The 16,188-nt window shown below is 26.5% G+C and overlaps 2 protein-coding genes across 2 annotated transcripts; both read left to right on the forward strand.

Annotated features, from left to right (window-relative positions):
- The first annotated feature begins 2,825 nt into the window (after positions 1 to 2,825).
- On the forward strand, positions 2,826 to 4,211 carry LOC110796120 (uncharacterized). The gene is made up of 2 exons (XM_056839362.1): positions 2,826 to 3,317; positions 3,405 to 4,211. The coding sequence occupies exons 1-2, from the start codon at positions 2,826 to 2,828 to the stop codon at positions 4,209 to 4,211; spliced, it is 1,299 nt and encodes a 432-aa protein (XP_056695340.1).
- Positions 4,212 to 15,210: 10,999 nt separating this feature from the next.
- LOC110796119 (uncharacterized) lies at positions 15,211 to 15,663 on the forward strand. The gene has a single exon (XM_022001150.1). The coding sequence runs from the start codon at positions 15,211 to 15,213 to the stop codon at positions 15,661 to 15,663; it is 453 nt and encodes a 150-aa protein (XP_021856842.1).
- Positions 15,664 to 16,188: the final 525 nt, after the last annotated feature.

Below are 16,188 nucleotides of genomic sequence, written 5' to 3' on the forward strand. Positions count from 1 at the left end.
TTTCCTCGGAAACACCCCCGAGGCTAGTAACTTGTTTATTGTGCAAGTTGATTTGGACACAATACATTCGACCTAGCAAGATCTTCAACACATACAAAAGGGCCTTCATCCGAATCCCATTGTTTCATCCACTTCAACACCGGAACAAGTAGTAAAGTATTCTGATGAAGAAAAAAAACCTGGAGTATACAAATAAAACACATATTTAAACCACAAACCAACGCATGAGTACTTCCCATATTAACAGTCTAGTACAGATCATAGTTAACACTTCACAACATTGGCAATCTCTTATTGCTCAGTGTACTTTGAAATAAGAGTAATATGGCTACTGATATCTGAGTTCCACAACCATAATAGTACAAGGGTTCGAAATTTAATTATTGGGCTAAGTAAATGACAAAGAAACACATGGTATTTTTCATACCCAGATTTGTGCCTATAAAAATTGATGATTATTTTAAAAGACTTGAATACAGAGTAACGCTACACTACCAGAGACAGTATAATACAAGGATATAACACGGTTCACAATTCAACTTTCTTACATATTCATAGTTCATCATTCACATTAATAACCAAAAAGAATAAAAAAGAAATCAATCACAAAGCTAATTTAACAATATTATATCATTGTTTATGCCAAATTTCGTATGGACGACCTTTGGTTGGGACATAGACGACTAGATAAACTAACTATGCAAATGACAGGAAATAAATGACAGAAAATAAAGAGAGACGAGACAAGAGATGGTGACGCGGAAAACCCGAAAGGGATAAAAACCGCGGGTGGCAATGAGGCCACCAATCCACTATGTTGTCGGCATAAATAGCCTAGGTGAATACAAGTACAACGTTTATTGCGTGTATCTAAATGTAAACAATGAAGCATAAGTATATGGTATTCGAGCGATGAGGACGGTAATGGTTTAAGGTAAATATCTGTGGGTAATAACTTTACGAAATGTCTTGGCTAAGCATAATAATGATTAACAATAATGGGTAAGACCTTTTGTGGGGGTTAGGAAAGAAACTTCTTTATGATTGGCAGGGACTACGGGAAGGAATATGGCATTAGATGGCTTCTCCATTAAAGAGGGGTAAGGCAAGCGGTTGATATTGGTATGGCTTCACCGTGGGTATTGAGAGTAATTGCAGTAGGTATTTTAGTTTACAATGGACAATTGTCTGGAGGAGATGGATGAGGGGTTCATCTTAGGTGTTTTTTGGGTGTGTCTCTCGCCTCCTTTGGTGTTATAGACTGATGATCTTTATATAGTCCTAGGTCAAGCATAGGAAGCAGAATAATGCCGTTAGTGGCTCCTTGAATTGCTCAACTGACTCCTTGATCTCCTCTAACTGCTTGCTTGACCTTTGCTAGCCTCTTTGACCTTTCTCAACAAGCATATAGTGGAGATGATGGCTCCTTGAATATAGGAACCAACCTTGACTGCTTCCTTAATAGGATCCGAGGACGGACTGACTTGCGATGACTTGTTCCCGCGTCGACCTCACGTCGTACAAAACGACCAATAACAATCATAATAAGAAATTGGTTTATCCAAATCTGATACCTGTCTGAACCATGAGACAATTGCCTTTTGCACATTTGACAACACTTTTTAGTCTTATAGACATTATACCGATCCAATGTTCACAGCTGCAAGCAAGATATTAACCAAAAAAATTTTTTGTAGAATTTAATATAATTAATAAGAGCCAACATAACTTTTAATGGTATATAAAGAATAGTCAGCAATTTCAATTACTAAGGCCCTGGTCTTTTTAGCTTAATTTCGATTTCAGAACTTAATAGGCAGTTCAGTTCAGTTCAGGTAAGTTTAGTTCAGATCAGTTCAGTTCAGGAGCATTCAGTTCAGTTCAGTTTAGTTCAATTTAATTCAATTCAATTTAACTTAATAATAATAATAATAATAATAATAATAATAATAATAATAATAATAATAATAATATTAATATTAATATTACTTATATTATTATTTATATTATTATATTACATATTATTTATATTTATATTATTATATTATTATATTACTTATTATTTATATTATTATTATTATTATTATTATTTATAAATAATTATTTATTAATAATTACTATAGTTTATATTTATAATTTATTATTATTTTTATTAATTAAATACGGATTATTAATTATTAATTATTTATTTATTAGTTACTAATTATGAATTATTATTAATATTAATATTTATCATTTGTTGTAATTATTTAGTAATCAATTACTCCGTACATATTACTATTATTTATTATATACTACCTCCGTTCCTGATTGTTGTTGACGGTTACTGTATACGCGTGAATTAAGAAAAAGCAAGTGGGGTAGTTTTGTGCAAGTGGCTGAAAGTGACATGTACTTTAAGTGAGAAAGTGGCAATTTATTAATTGTGCATTACTACTACTAATTTGGGAGGGAAAACTGCCAAGATTACAACCCCACCACCAAACAAAATACAGACCCCACCACAAACCCATTTAGGCGGGATTGTGCAAAATTGTAAACAGTGAAATTTCTGTAAATAATTTCACATTTCCTATTCTGGCGCCAGACTTACCAAATTTAAGAAGAGTGAAAATTTCATTCTTCCTTTTCTGGCGCCATTATTTTTTAACTTGGAAAAGTTTTTCAACTTTTCAACTCAACTCTACAGCCTATATAAACATTCACTATCTGCTGCCCTGTTATTTTTACATCCCAAATGAAATTCTCCAAAATATACATTGAAATTAATTAATTGAAGTGAAAAAGAAATTAACTGAAAACGAACATCGCGTTGGTCGCGTCTGATGGCATCAGGCCATGTTGAGGCAGCAACATCTGTTCAAGAGGCAGCATCTGTTCAAGAGGCAACATCGACCCCACCAATTGTTGTGGCTCATCCTTTGCCTCCGAGACTCGACCTCAACGATAGGCGACTTATGGTTCAATATCTTCAAGGACAATGTATACTCGGGGAACTTGATTATGGTGAAATAACCAAGGCAGCTAAGATTTTCTGTGTCTCAAGACAAACTATATCAAAGTACTGGAACATGGCAGAAGTTGATGTAGCAGACTGTCAGGTAATTAACCTCCAACCTCAATATGCTAATTGTGGTAGGAAACCAGTTGCACTTGATGTTGAAAAAATGCTAACTGTACCTATTAAAGATAGGACAACACAAAGATTGTTAGGGAAAGCATTAGATGTAGCAGGCTCGACCATAAATAGGCACATCCAGAAAGGTAACATAAAACCACACACAAACCCACTAAGGCCTGGAATTTCAGATGGGAATGTAAGGCAAAGGTTGCTATACTGCCTACACATGATAGTGCCATCCACTATATACACAAACCCAACCTTTAAGCCTTTCTATGATTAGGTTCACATAGACGAGAAGTGGTTTTACTTGAAGAAAGCAAATCTGAAAGTGTATTTAGCACCTGGTGAAGAACACCCATACAGAACTGCACAATCAAAACATCAAATTCCAAAAGGTATGTTTCTAGCTGGAGTTGCAAGACCAATATTTAACACGAATGGAGTCTGTACTTTTGATGGAAAACTCGGAATATTTCCGTTTACATATACGGAACCAGCAAAAAGGAGTTCTAAAAACAGAGCAAGAGGCACACCAATCACATATGCAATTCAAGGAGTGAATAAGGACGTATTCAGGGAGAAACTAATGACAAAAATGTTGCCTGCTATAAGAGAGAAATGGCCCGTGGACTCAGCTAAAACTATAATCATTCAGGAAGACAATGCAAAGCCACATATTGGGGCTGGTGATCCACAATTTTTACAAGAGGCAAACATAGATGGATTCACTTTTATATGGCAACCACAATCACCCCAAAGTCCTGATCTTAACATCTTAGATCTAGGATTTTTTAGGTCGATTCAATCTTTGTATGAAAAAAAGATGCCCAAAGACCTCGATGAAATGATTACCGACGTTGAAGAAGCTTTTAATGAACTACACCCAAAAGTACTCAGCAACGTTTGGCATTCATATCAATATGTAATGCAAGAAATCATAAAGGTCAAAGGAGGAGGAAACTATGTGCTACCCCATGTAAAGAAAAAGCAGTTAGAGGACGCCGGAAACTTGCCTCTCCAAGTACAACCCGATGCACAAGCAATCAAAGAAAGCATGCAACTTTTGTATCCAGAAAATGAAGACTGAAATGGGGTAACATACCAAGTTTTACTTTTACAATTGCGTTGCACTTGTACTTTTGGTTTATAAACACAAGTGCAAAGCCATTATGATTTGTAGAATCAAAATGTAAAACTCCTTTTGAAAATCAGAATGTAGGGACATGAAACTCAATGTAATTGATTCATGTTTTGTAAACAATGAAATCAAAGTATTACTGTCCCGTTAATTATTGAAAACAACTTGCACCTTCTTGTCATTAAGAGTAAAAGATCACATTGCATTATCAGACACCCCCTCATGTATAGAAATAAATCATTAGGGATGTTAATTATTTCTAAACTTGTTACCTTACTAAGCCTCATCAGATGTAAAATCTGGTTGCAATTAGTAAGCCCCAAATTTAGAAACAACAAATAAGGGTCTATAAAAATTATCATCATTGTCCTAGGTAATTTCTGTCAAAGCAGGCAACATTTACTCGGGGCAGGCAACAATTACTCAGGGGAGGCAACAAGTACTCAGGGGCAGGCAACAATTACTCACAACAATTACTCACAGACAGGCAACAAGGCTCATTAACACAGGAAACCAACAACATTAACACAGAGGCAAAAGATCAACATTTGCACCAATACAACACCACATGAAAAAAATGAAAAATAATAAATATTGAAGACTTAGCTCTTGCTGCCAACTTCATTGACAAGACTGAGGTCAGCAATCGGGTTTTCAAACAAGCCCATGATAAATTTCACCCTTAGGATCCTCCTCACAGCATAATCTATCCTTTTCATGGGATTTATGTTGTTCTTCACCAGTAGCTTAAGATCGTCAATAAATTCAGTGTAGTTGTTTGGAACCATCACCTGCATAAGCATTACCAGTCAGAATTAGCACAACCCGCCACACTTGTCCTGTTCAACAAAATTAACCCATCCATTAATGCCTATACAATTAGACCCCAATGCCATTTACAACAATAAAATCCACTTATAATACTGAACTTGGGTCAGAGATGAGCTGTGAATATGTAATAATGGAGCAAAATCAGGAATCGGGATCATAGATCATTGCTAAAAAAAGATTAGATTAGATCATTGCTAAAAAAAAACCATAAACCGTGAGCATAAAAGATTACATAATTACCATTACATAATTACCAATTCTACGAAGAAAATACATTTATCATAAAGTTAAAACCATAAACCGTGAGCATAAAAGATTAGATTAGATCATTGCTACAAAAAATTAAACCTATGAAAAGATCAACTACACAGATTACTTCCTAATCATCAATGCCAACAAAGAACAAATCAGCAATCTAATAACCATCAACAATTAGGGGTACTTATCGGTGCTTGTAGTTAGCGGGCCTTGGGTTTCATCGGAATCGTAGTTATCCGGTGCCTAGGTTTCATCGGAATCCGAATTGAAAGCGATAGCTTTTCTTGAGCTCAGCTCAAGTGTGGAGGACTCAGGAGCAATCTCTTCAGAAGGTTTGTTGGCAGGCGTATTAGGCACACATTCGCCATTAATCTCGTCCTCATCATCTTCAGAGTCATTTTGAGACTTCCAATTCTGGTTAGAAGCCTCACGTTTTTTCATCATAAATTCCTTCCAATTTTTATGATCATCCTCAAGTTTTTTGATCCAGTTGTTCATGAAAGCTTCAGAATCAGTGATACGCTCCAGCGCAGGCAAATGCCGACTCATCCTATTAAAATACTCGCCATTTGTCTCCGTGGAAGAACGATGATAGTAGGGATCCATGAAGAATTGATTTCCCCAACTTCACAAACCCTAGAATTGATTTCCCCAAATTCACGAAGAACCCTAGAATTGATTTCCCCAACTTCACAAACCCTAGAATTGATTTCCCCGAATTCACGAAGAACCCTAGAATTGATTTCCCCAAATTCACGAAGAGCCCTAGAATTTATTTCCCCAAATTCACGAAGATTTTCCTCCCAAATTGACGAAAATCCACAAATCACAAACCCTAGAATTGTTTTTCACCAAAATACACAAAATCCCCAAATCACCAAGAACGTAATTTTCCCCCAAATCACAAAACCCTAGAACTTATTTTCGCTCAAATTCAAAAAAAAAACCCAAAAACCCTTGAACTTTCCCCCAAAATCATGAAGATCCCCAATTACCGAACCCGATTATCTCGCAAATTGACCGGGATCCTAACATGCAGAACCCTAAATCTAATTTCCCCCTAAAATCATGAGTGATGCGAGAGATTAATCAGAAAAACCTTAAATCTAAGACTAATTCTTCCCCAAATTCACGAGAAAGGAGAGAAGATTTGAAGAGAAACCCTAATTCTAATTTTAAGAGAAGATGAAGAAAATTAAAAAAATTCATCATCAAGGAGGAGCCAAAATCACGTTTCTGGTTTGAATTGAGGATGAAAATGGTGAAATTTTGTGGTTTGAAGTCTGGAAAGAGGGTGGATCTGGTTGAAGAGAGGAGAAAATGAAAACGGCAAGAAGGTTGTTCTTTGGAGTTCGAGAGAGAGAGAAAGCAACTGATTCAAAAAAAAACCCCATAAGTTGAATGAGGTTTCTGGAAGTTACGAGAGAGGAGAGAGACAAAAATTAGATCAGAGGTGTTAAATTGGTGGGAAGGGTTAACATTCTTAATTATTGGGTTAATAATAGGTGAAGGGTTAATAATCATAAATTATATAAGTGGGCCAACAAAAATGGTAAGTGGATGAATAAAATAATAAGATAAGAGGGTATAATGGTAAAAGTTGTATTCTAAAAATGGAATAAAGCATAAGTGTAAAGAAATTTCAGGAACGGACTTAAAGGGAAAGCGTAAAGAACATTTAGGAACGGAGGTAGTAGTTATTTATTATTTATTTATTTATTTATTTATTATTTATTATTTATTATTTATTATTTATTATTTATTATTATTATTTATTATTTATTATTTATTATTTATTATTATTATTTATTATTTATTATTATTATTTATTATTTATTATTTATTATTTATTATTTATTATTTATTATTTATTATTTATTATTTATTATTTATTATTTATTATTTATTATTTATTATTTATTATTTATTATTATTATTTATTATTTATTATTTATTATTTATTATTTATTATTTATTATTTATTATTTATTATTTATTATTTATTATTTATTATTTATTATTTATTATTTATTATTATTATTTATTATTTATTATTTATTATTTATTATTATTATTTATTATTTATTATTATTATTATTATTTATTATTTATTATTTATTATTTATTATTTATTATTTATTATTTATTATTTATTATTTATTATTTATTATTTATTATTATTATTATTATTATTATTTATTATTTATTATTTATTATTTATTATTTATTATTTATTATTTATTATTTATTATTTATTATTTATTATTATTATTATTATTTATTATTTATTATTTATTATTTATTATTATTATTTATTATTTATTATTTATTATTTATTATTTATTATTTATTATTTATTATTTATTATTTATTATTTATTATTTATTATTTATTATTTATTATTTATTATTTATTATTTATTATTTATTATTTATTTATTTATTATTTATTATTTATTATTTATTATTTATTTATTATTTATTATTATTTATTATTTATTTATTTATTATTTATTATTTATTATTTATTATTTATTATTTATTATTATTATTTATTATTTATTATTTATATTATTATTTATTATTTATTATTTATTATTTATTATTTATTATTTATTATTATTATTTATTTATTATTATTTATTATTTATTATTTATTATTTATTATTTATTTATTATTTATATTTATTATTATTATTTATTATTTATTATTATTATTATATTTATTATTTATTATTTATTATTTATTATTATTATTATTATTTATTATTTATTATTTATTATTTATTATTATTATTATTATTTATTATTTATTATTTATTATTTATTATTTATTATTTATTATTTATTATTTATTATTTATTATTTATTATTTATTATTTATTATTTATTATTTATTATTTTATTATTTATTATTTAGTTATTAGTATTTATATTTATTATTATTATTTAGTATTTATGATGTATATTTATTATTTATTATTTACTTATTTATTATTTATTATTTATTATTTATTATTTATTATTATTTATTATTTATTATTATTTATTATTTATTATTTTATTATTTATTATTTATTATTTATTATTTATTATTTATTATTTATTTATTTATTAATGTTATTATTTATTTATATTTATTATTATTTATTTTTATTATTATTAGTTATTATTTATTAGTTATTATTTATTATTTATTATTTAGTATTTATTATTTATTATTGTATTATTTATATTTATATTTATTTTAGTTATTTATTATTTATTAATTTATTATTATTATTATTAGTTATTATTATTATTTTATTTATTATTTATATTTATTATTTATTATTTATTATTTTTATTATTATTATTTATATTATTTATTATTTTTATTTATTATTATTTTTATTTTTATTACGGAGTATTAATTATTAATTATTTATTATTATTATTTATTATTATTATTTATTATTTTTTATTTATTATTATTATTTATTATTTATTATTTATTATTATTATTTATTATTTTATTATTTATTATTTATTATTTTATTTATATTTATTATTTATTATTTATTATTTATTATTTATAATTTATAATTTATTATTTATTATTTATTATTTATTACGCAGTATTATTATTAATATTAATTATAATTATTAATTATAATTATTAATTATTAATATTAATTATTAATTATTAATTATTTATTATTTATTATTCATTATTTATTATTTAGTATTATTATTTATTATTTATTATTTATTTTATTATTTATATTTTTTTATTTATTATTTATTATTTATTATTTATTTTTTATTATTTATTATTTATTATTCATTATTTATTATTTAGTATTATTATTTATTATTTATTATTTATTATTTATTATTTATTATTTATTATTATTATTTTATTATTTATTTTATTATTTATTATTATATTTATTATTTATTATTTATAATTTATAATTTATAATTTATAATTTATTTATTTTATTATTTTATTTATTATTTATTTTTATTATTTTTATATTTATTTATTTATTATTATTATTTATTATTTATTATTTATTATTTATTATTATTATTTATTATTTATATTATTATTTATTATTTATTATTTATTATTTATTATTTTTATTTTTATTATTATTTATTATTTATTTATTTATATTATATATTTATTATTTTATTATTTATTATTTTTTATTATTTATTATTTATTATTTATTATTTATTATTTATTATTTATTATTTATTATTTATTATTTATTATTATTATTTATTATTTATTATTTATTATTTATTATTTATAATTTTATTATTTATTATTTATTATTATTATATTATTTATTATTTATTATTATTATTTATATTTTTATTTATATTTATTATTTATTATTTATTATTTATTATTTATTATTTATTATTTATTATTTATTTTTTATTATTTATTATTATATTTTATTATTTATTATTTATTATTTATTATTTATTATTTATTATTTATTATTTATTATTATTATTTATTATTTATTATTTATTATTTATTATTTATTATTTTTATTTATTATTTATTATTATTATTTATTATTTATTATTTATTATTTATTATTTATTATTTATATTATTATTTATTATTATTATTTATATATTATTTATTATTTATTACTTATTATTTATTACTTATTACTTATATTTATTATTTATTATTTATTACGGAGTACTTATTATTTATATTTTATTATTTATTATTTATTTATTTATTATTTATTTATTATTATTTATTATTTATTATTTATATTTTATATTATTATTATTTATTATTTATTATTTATTTTTATTATTTATTATTATTTATTATTTATTATTTATTATTTATTATTTATTATTTTATTTTATTTATATTTATTATTTATTATTTATTTTATTATTTATTATTTATTATTTATTATTTATTATTTATTATTTATTATTTATTATTTATTATTATTATTAATTATTTATTATTTATTATTTATATTTATTATTTATTATTTATTATTTATTATTTATTATTTATTATTTATTATTTATTATTTATATTTATTATTTATTATTTATATTATTTATTATTTATTATTATTTATATTTATTATTTATTATTTATTATTTATTATTTATTACTTATTATTTATTACTTTATAATTTTATTACTTATAATTTATTAGTTATTATTATTATTATTTATTATTTATTATTTTTATTATTTTATTATTTATTTTTATATTTATTATTTATTATTTATTATTTATTATTTTATTTATTATTTATTATTTAATATTTATTATTTATATTTATTATTTAATATTTATTATTTATTATTTATTATTTATTATTTATTATTTATTATTTATTATTTATTATTTATTATTTATTATTTATTATTTATTATTTATTATTTATTATTTATTATTTATTATTTATTATTTATTATTTATTATTTATTATTTATTATTTATTATTTATTATTTATTATTTATTATTTATTATTTATTATTTATTATTTATTATTTATTATTTATTATTTATTATTTATTATTTATTATTTATTATTTATTATTATTATTTATTATTTATTATTATTATTTATTATTTATTATTTATTATTTATTATTTATTATTTATTATTTATTATTTATTATTTATTATTTATTATTTATTATTTATTATTTATTATTTATTATTTATTATTTATTATTTATTATTTATTATTTATTATTTATTATTTATTTCGGTATTATGTTTTGTTAAGTTCAGTTCAGTTCAGTTCAGGAGCATTCAGTCCAGTTCAGTTCAACTCTATAGAACAGGGCCTAATATTCAGTGCACTAAATGTAAGTATGTAACCCCCTTTTCTTTCCCTGACCAAATCCTTACAAACTTGGAAGATGGACAAGTCTAGTAGGCTATAAGCCCCAACAGCCCCATCGACATAAAACGGGCATAAAGTTATTATGATAATTAAAAAAATGATACATTTGACACTAAAATCAACACAAGTTGTTCAAAATTTCCATCACTCCAAACTGAAACTGAAATCTCAGGAGACTCTCTCTGTCCTTCACCCCTCTTCCTCTCATAGAGTGCACGGACAGTAAAAAAAATTAAGCCACCTTAATTATCTTAATATGCACAGAGATTGTTTAATAATCCCTCTTTCACCTAAACTTATTTACAGCTATATTGAACATAATCCTCGCCATACACACAAATGGAATGAAATCAAAACTGGATGTCATATACCCACTATCATATATAGATATGGCTAATACTCTGTATTACATATCAGCAATATTGTTATGAAGATCTCATTGAGTGTTTTCTTTAAAAATAATACTATGGAATTGGAGGTTGGATGTCTGAAAGTTTAAGAACAATGTTACAACGCTTTAACCTTAACCCTAATCTCTTCAATAAATGATGATTGTACGCCACAATTCAAACTACCAATAGCTAACACTAACCTGGAAAGAAATTCAATTGATACTTAATTTACCCATTTACGTTGGAGGCCTTCGCAAATTCTTTCTATACACCATGTAGCACTCTTCGGATAACCAGAGACTGCAAAACAAAGAAGCAAAATGTCAATAGCACCAAATGGTGATTCAACTGTGAAATAAACTTAACTACTACTTCATACTTACTGTCTGAAATCTCAGGAGACTCGCTCTCTCCTTCACCCCTCCTGACACAATTCAATTCATAATCAAACAATTCAAGCAATTCAAACAAATACTCACAAAACCAATTCCCAAAACAGCACGAACCAATCAAAATATAAACAAACCACAAATCAAATACCTATCAAATGAAACCCCAAATGAAAGTGAAATAGTCATTGATATCAGGCATAGCTTCTTTTACATCCGACACACATCCTACTTTCAGTTAGATCATTAGTAATATAATGAATTGATTGTGTTAGCGATTGATATAGTGCTTTCCCACAAATAAGTATTCTGATGATAATTGAGCATACAAAACCCAAAATCAGGTCCTGCAATATTAATCTAATCTTTAACATGCAAAAAAAGAAGGGGGAGTACTCTACCATTATTTATTTTTTCCACATAAAGTATGCAAAATGCTCAACTGAAACCCTCAATCTTTAATCCTCAAATATGTTGGAACAATAATCCGTTAAAAGGGGGATGAGAGGAACGCCACCAATTCGGAAATTGAACCTTCAATTTTGCGAATGATGTTCTATCTTTGTTGGTTCTGATCTTGGTTGAGTCTACTAATGATAAAGGTGTGGAACAAGAAGAAATAAGATGGATGTTAGCAATTTTAAAGGTAAGAACTAAAAGAAAATGTGCGAGTAGGAGAAAGAAGGAACAGCGGGAGAAGGAGGAAAGAGGAAAGAAGGTAAGCAGACTCAACAAATAAAAAATAAAAAATTATAGATAAAGTGAAACATTGTTCATAAGGAGGATCCTCCCACTTATTAAGCGTTGAGTATTTGTTTGTGAATCAGTTAAACTTCTAAATCTTTTCAAAACAACAAAATATTAACCCAAAAGCACATTCTTTGCAAAAAAAAAAAGTACATCTAATTGTGTAATAGCCCAAATTTTTAAGTAGCTTTTAAGTAAATACTAATTGTATTACATTAGCTAAATTTAAGTCTTAAAAATTAATTTTAAGGTTAATTCCAATTTGTGACCTTCTTTTAAATGATTAAATGACTAAAAATAAGTTAATTTGTATTAAATACTAATTGTCTTACATTAGCTCATTTAATTCTTTTTAAAATTGACTTTTTTCCTAAATGAGTTGTACTTTTATTTAGTCCAAATTTTGAGCTTAATTACAAAATTAATTTTATATTAAAAAAATATATTTTTCCTTTTCTCCTCTTTGATTCGTGGCTAATGGAGGAAGCGCCACCATTAGAATTGTTGTGAAACTCTAATCACTTCTAGGATCTTACATATTTCTTTTCTCAATATCAATTAGTTTTGTTTACCACATAAACTATCAATTAAGACCCATAAATAGCAAACCCAAACTTCTGATTATTCTTGCTCACTTTCTCTCTCCTCTGTTCCAACGTCCACTGCACCACCTCTTAGTCGCGCTGCTATTTCCGGCACCAAACCCTACCTCGGCAGACCTCCGACGCTGCTCTTATGGGCTGTCGATTCTGCTTCTGTAACAGCCAGTTAACTAAATGATTGTTAGTTAGCATAATTAATTTTTTAGAAAAATTAGTTAGTTTCTTGTTATAACAGAATTCTGACTAATCCCTTAATTTCACGTGATGTTAGTTGTATTGTTCTGTATAAATGCTTAGCACGAGCTGTAAGAATCATTCATGATTGATAATAAGAAAAACCTCTTCTTCTCTTTTCTTATTCTTTTCTTTCTTTTCTCTTCTGTTTCTTCTTAAACTTGATCAAGTAATCTGTTCTTCTTCCATATTATGGGGTGGTCCTTAAGGACGTTGTTACATTGGTATCAGAGTGGTTGTCGCTGCCTAAAATTCTCCATTTTTTTCCACCAATCTAGCTTCAATTCTGCAAGTGGAGATAGTGGAAATTCTGGGGCTAGGAGTAACTAGAAGAGTTGCGTCAATGGAGGCTCAGTTTCAAAGCTTGGAAGGTCGAAATATTGCTCAAGAACAATGGAAGGTTGATAATTCTAGAAGGTTGGATGAGCAAACAAGATTGAATGATGAAATCACTAAGAAGCTGGATGATGTGATCAAACTGGTGTAAAATGAGAGAGTCAGTTCTGGGAGACATAGCAATCAGTTCACACCTGAAGATTCTTCAAGAATTAGCAATGAAAGGATCAATCCCACCAAATCCTTATGTATGAATCCGAAACTAATATTTCCTACCTTTAATGGGAAGAATTCTGGAAATTGGATTAAAAAATGTTGCAAGTACTTTACCCTTTGCAAGATTCCAATGTAACAATGGGTGGACTTGGCATGTTTACACATGGTGGAAAAGGCTGAAACATGGGTAAACAATTATCTGTTGGTAGGAGGAATGTAGCAATTGATTGGAATGATTTCGTTGGAGATGTTAAGAGTATATTTAAAGATAAAAATGAGCATGATGTTGTAGAGAACTTTAATAGGCTACAACAAACTAGTTCTTTATATGAGTATTTTGATGCATTTGAGGAATTAAAAGCCAATGTGCAGTTAAGTGGACACTTCTTACCGATTCTTATGTGCTATATAGCTTCATTAGTGGTCTATAATTAGTTGTGAAGCCATTTGTTAAAGCCTTTGATCCTAAAACCATCTATTAGGCAGTGAAGTATGCAAGGTTCCAGGACAAAGCTTTATCTCATCCTGGCCAGAACAATAAAATTGATAAACAAAAGGAAAATTTCGTAATTACTACCTTTTAAATAACCAACTTTTGTAATTACTACCTTATGTAACTTTTATTTTATTTTACTACCTTAAACTTCCCATAATTTATTGTTTACTACCTCTTAACAGTTTCCATCCAAAATTCCGTCACATGGGGCCCACTAACGGCTAGTTTAGGATTTCCCTCCTTATATTGTTTCAATCTTCCACGATTTTCTTCATCTTAACCCCAAAATTTTCCCCGAAATTTCCAATCCATTTCAATACTTCAATTAGGTTAGGGGTTTTACTTTAATTTGTTACTCGTTCGTTTATGTGCTCAAACCAAGGAAAATTCTGCTCATTACAGGTATCAATTTTATTTTTTTGTTCTTTAATTAAGGTTTAAATCCAATTTGGGGGTTTTTGTTCTTCAAATGAATTAACAAAATTAGGTTACTACTATTCGAATTGATAACATAATTAACGAGAATTAATGTAAATTGTAGGAAAAATGGCTCCTCCTTCTCCTTTATCAAAGCAAAAATGTTATTGTGGACTCCCTGTTGCGCGTTTAACTTCGTGGACAAGAGAGAATCCTGGGCGCAAATTTATAGCTTGCCAAAGGTATGATCCAGTTACAGAAACAAGGGGATGCAAGAAATTTGAGTGGCTGGATGAGGAAGATTGTGTTGATTGGCAAAGGAATGTCACGAATGCTTTGTTATTGGATAAGAAGTTGCTAAAAGTGGAAGTGAATGTATTGAAGAGTGAAGTTGATGATTTGAGTGGGCAAAGAAGGTGCCTGTTGAATGAAAGTGACAATCTGAAGCTCAAGTGTAAGGCTCTTGTGTCTGAAGTGAACAAACTGAAGGAGGGGAACCACAACACACTTGGGAAGCTCAACCACATTGTCATTGCTGCTGCTGTGTTGTGTATGGTATTTGTAATGTTTTTCAAAGCTTAGAGAAGAACTAAACTAAATGTGAAAGGTGTTATTGTATCAGTTTATGGATAGTTGACTCATTTTGTATTTTGAATCATTAATGAAATGAAATGGGATCCCTTTTATATTACTCGTTGTCTTTTATTAACGACAAATTCGTTTTTCGTGTCGTGTCTTTATTTTGTGAAAACCCCGTGTCGTGTCTATTTTTTAAGACTCGAAAATGGTATGGAAACGAGTGTTGACATGGGTACGAAAACTTAAAGGAGTATTGAAACGGGTACGAAAACTTAAAGGAGTATTGGAACGGGTACGGAAACATAAAGGAGTATTGGAACGGGTACGGAAACTTAAACGAGTATTGCAAGTTCCCTCTTATTTCTGTTTAGTAGTGGAATAAGGACCAAGAAATTAAGAACAAAACCAAATAACGATCTCAATGAATAACAAAAGTCACTGGTTCTTGCATTTCTAGTTTGAAGGATGTTTGAAGGACAACACAACACAAGCTAATTTGTTCAATACACAACATCAGATTACTTGTTC

Source organism: Spinacia oleracea, chromosome 3 (assembly GCF_020520425.1).
Source record: "Spinacia oleracea cultivar Varoflay chromosome 3, BTI_SOV_V1, whole genome shotgun sequence".
NCBI lineage: Eukaryota > Viridiplantae > Streptophyta > Magnoliopsida > Caryophyllales > Amaranthaceae > Spinacia > Spinacia oleracea.